The following is a 1489-nucleotide window of genomic DNA, read 5'->3' as shown; positions in this document are numbered from 1 at the left end:
TAACGAAGCGGCACGTCTGGAAACAGCTCAGAGCGGCACTGGATGTCCACAGGGCTGCTGCAGAGGGTGTGGCCGGACGCACGGAGGTTGTCATAAGTCTCGAAGTCGCCCCCTGAGATCCCAGGCACGGGGTAGCTCTCATCCAACCAGCCTGTCCAGGTGCAGCGGGGCTCACAGCTTGTGGTGGAAGAAGGGGTGGTGCCAGGGCTAGGGGGCAGGGAGGATGTCTGTGCTGGGCTGGTACGGAGGGGTGTGGTGGTTTGGGGGGCTGTGGAGGCCATGCTGGTTGGGGTGCCCCCAGGGGTGGACTGAGATGGGGTTGAGGAGGTGAAGCTTTCATTGAGTGTGGGTGTGGTGGGATGAGTCTGTGTGGTAGCTGAGGTGGAGGGTCCTGGGACCCCCGATGACCTGAGGCCCTGGGCAGTGGGTGGGGTGGGAGTCTGGGCTGTGGTGCTGGTGGCTGCAATCGTGGAAGTGGCTCTAGGAGTGGAGGTGGCTTCAGTAGTGACTGTGGCTGTGGTGGTTGAGGTAGCTCCGGGGGTGGAGGTGGCTGGAGGCGTGACCATGGCTGTGGTGGTCGAGGAGGTGTATCTGGCACGGGATGTGAGCGTGGCTGCAGTGGTGGGGATGACTCTGGGGGTGGAGGTGGCTTCAGCCGTGGCTGTGGTAGTGGGCATTGGCCTGGCCGTGGAGCCGCAGTGGCTGTAGTCGTCACAGCAGAGCACACGCACGTGGTAGTTGAGGCAGGTCTGACCGGCCGTCTGCTTGTGGTTGCGGCAGATTAGGCCATACTCGACCTTGCACTGCACCTTCTGCCCCAAGCTCTCCAGTGGCACGCCCGGGGACAGCACAGCCTCACACTCGATGGCCATTGGCCATGGGCACACCTGGCCGCCCGCATCCATGATGTGATAGTAGGTTTCAATGTCACCGCCGTAGGGCCCTGGCTTGGGCTGGTCACTGTCTAGCCAGCCTGACCAGTGACAGGCAGGTTGACACTCAGTGGGAAACAAGGTTGTGCTGGTGCCAGGGGCGGTAGGGCTTCCAGTGCTGTGGCTGAGACTAGATGTGGGGGGAGCCCTGGTGGTCCGGGTGCTGGTGGCCCCAAGTGTGGAGGTCTGGGGAGGGGTCCCAGGGCTGCTGGTGACCCTAGTCGTCGTGGGTACAGACAAGGTCTGCGTGTTGGTGGCCCCAGGTGTGGAGGTCTGGGGAGGGGTCCCCGGGCTGCTGGTCACCCTAGTCGTAGTGGGCACAGCTATGTGCGTGCTGGTGGCCATGGACGTGGGGACCCCCATGCTGCTGCTGCTGGTCTCCCCTGTAGACGTCGGGGCTGTCTTCGTGGTGGCCGGCGTGGAGGGGCAGTGACTGCGGTCCTCACAGCAGAGCACCCGGACGTGGAAGTTGTTGCAGTATTTGGGGGTCCCAAGCTGCTCCATGTTCCTGCAGATCAGCCCAAAGGTGACGTTGCACTGCACCACCTGGTCCAGGT

General features: G+C 63.4%; 1 protein-coding gene across 1 annotated transcript in view; it reads right to left on the bottom strand.

Annotated features, from left to right (window-relative positions):
• MUC5B (mucin 5B, oligomeric mucus/gel-forming) overlaps positions 1 to 1489 on the bottom strand; it is a 39201-nt gene that overhangs the window by 15257 nt on the left and 22455 nt on the right. Inside the window, exon 30 of the mRNA XM_045290424.1 lies at positions 5 to 1478. Within this exon, the coding sequence (XP_045146359.1) occupies positions 5 to 1478 (1474 nt within the window). The remainder of the gene's footprint in view (positions 1 to 4; positions 1479 to 1489) is intronic.

This window comes from Echinops telfairi, unplaced genomic scaffold (assembly GCF_000313985.2).
Source record: "Echinops telfairi isolate 266 unplaced genomic scaffold, ASM31398v2 ScPeMD7_37;HRSCAF=141, whole genome shotgun sequence".
NCBI classification, from domain to species: Eukaryota; Metazoa; Chordata; class Mammalia; order Afrosoricida; family Tenrecidae; genus Echinops; species Echinops telfairi.
The sequence above is the reverse complement of the archived record's forward strand: the minus strand, read 5'-3'. Positions and strand labels throughout refer to the sequence as shown.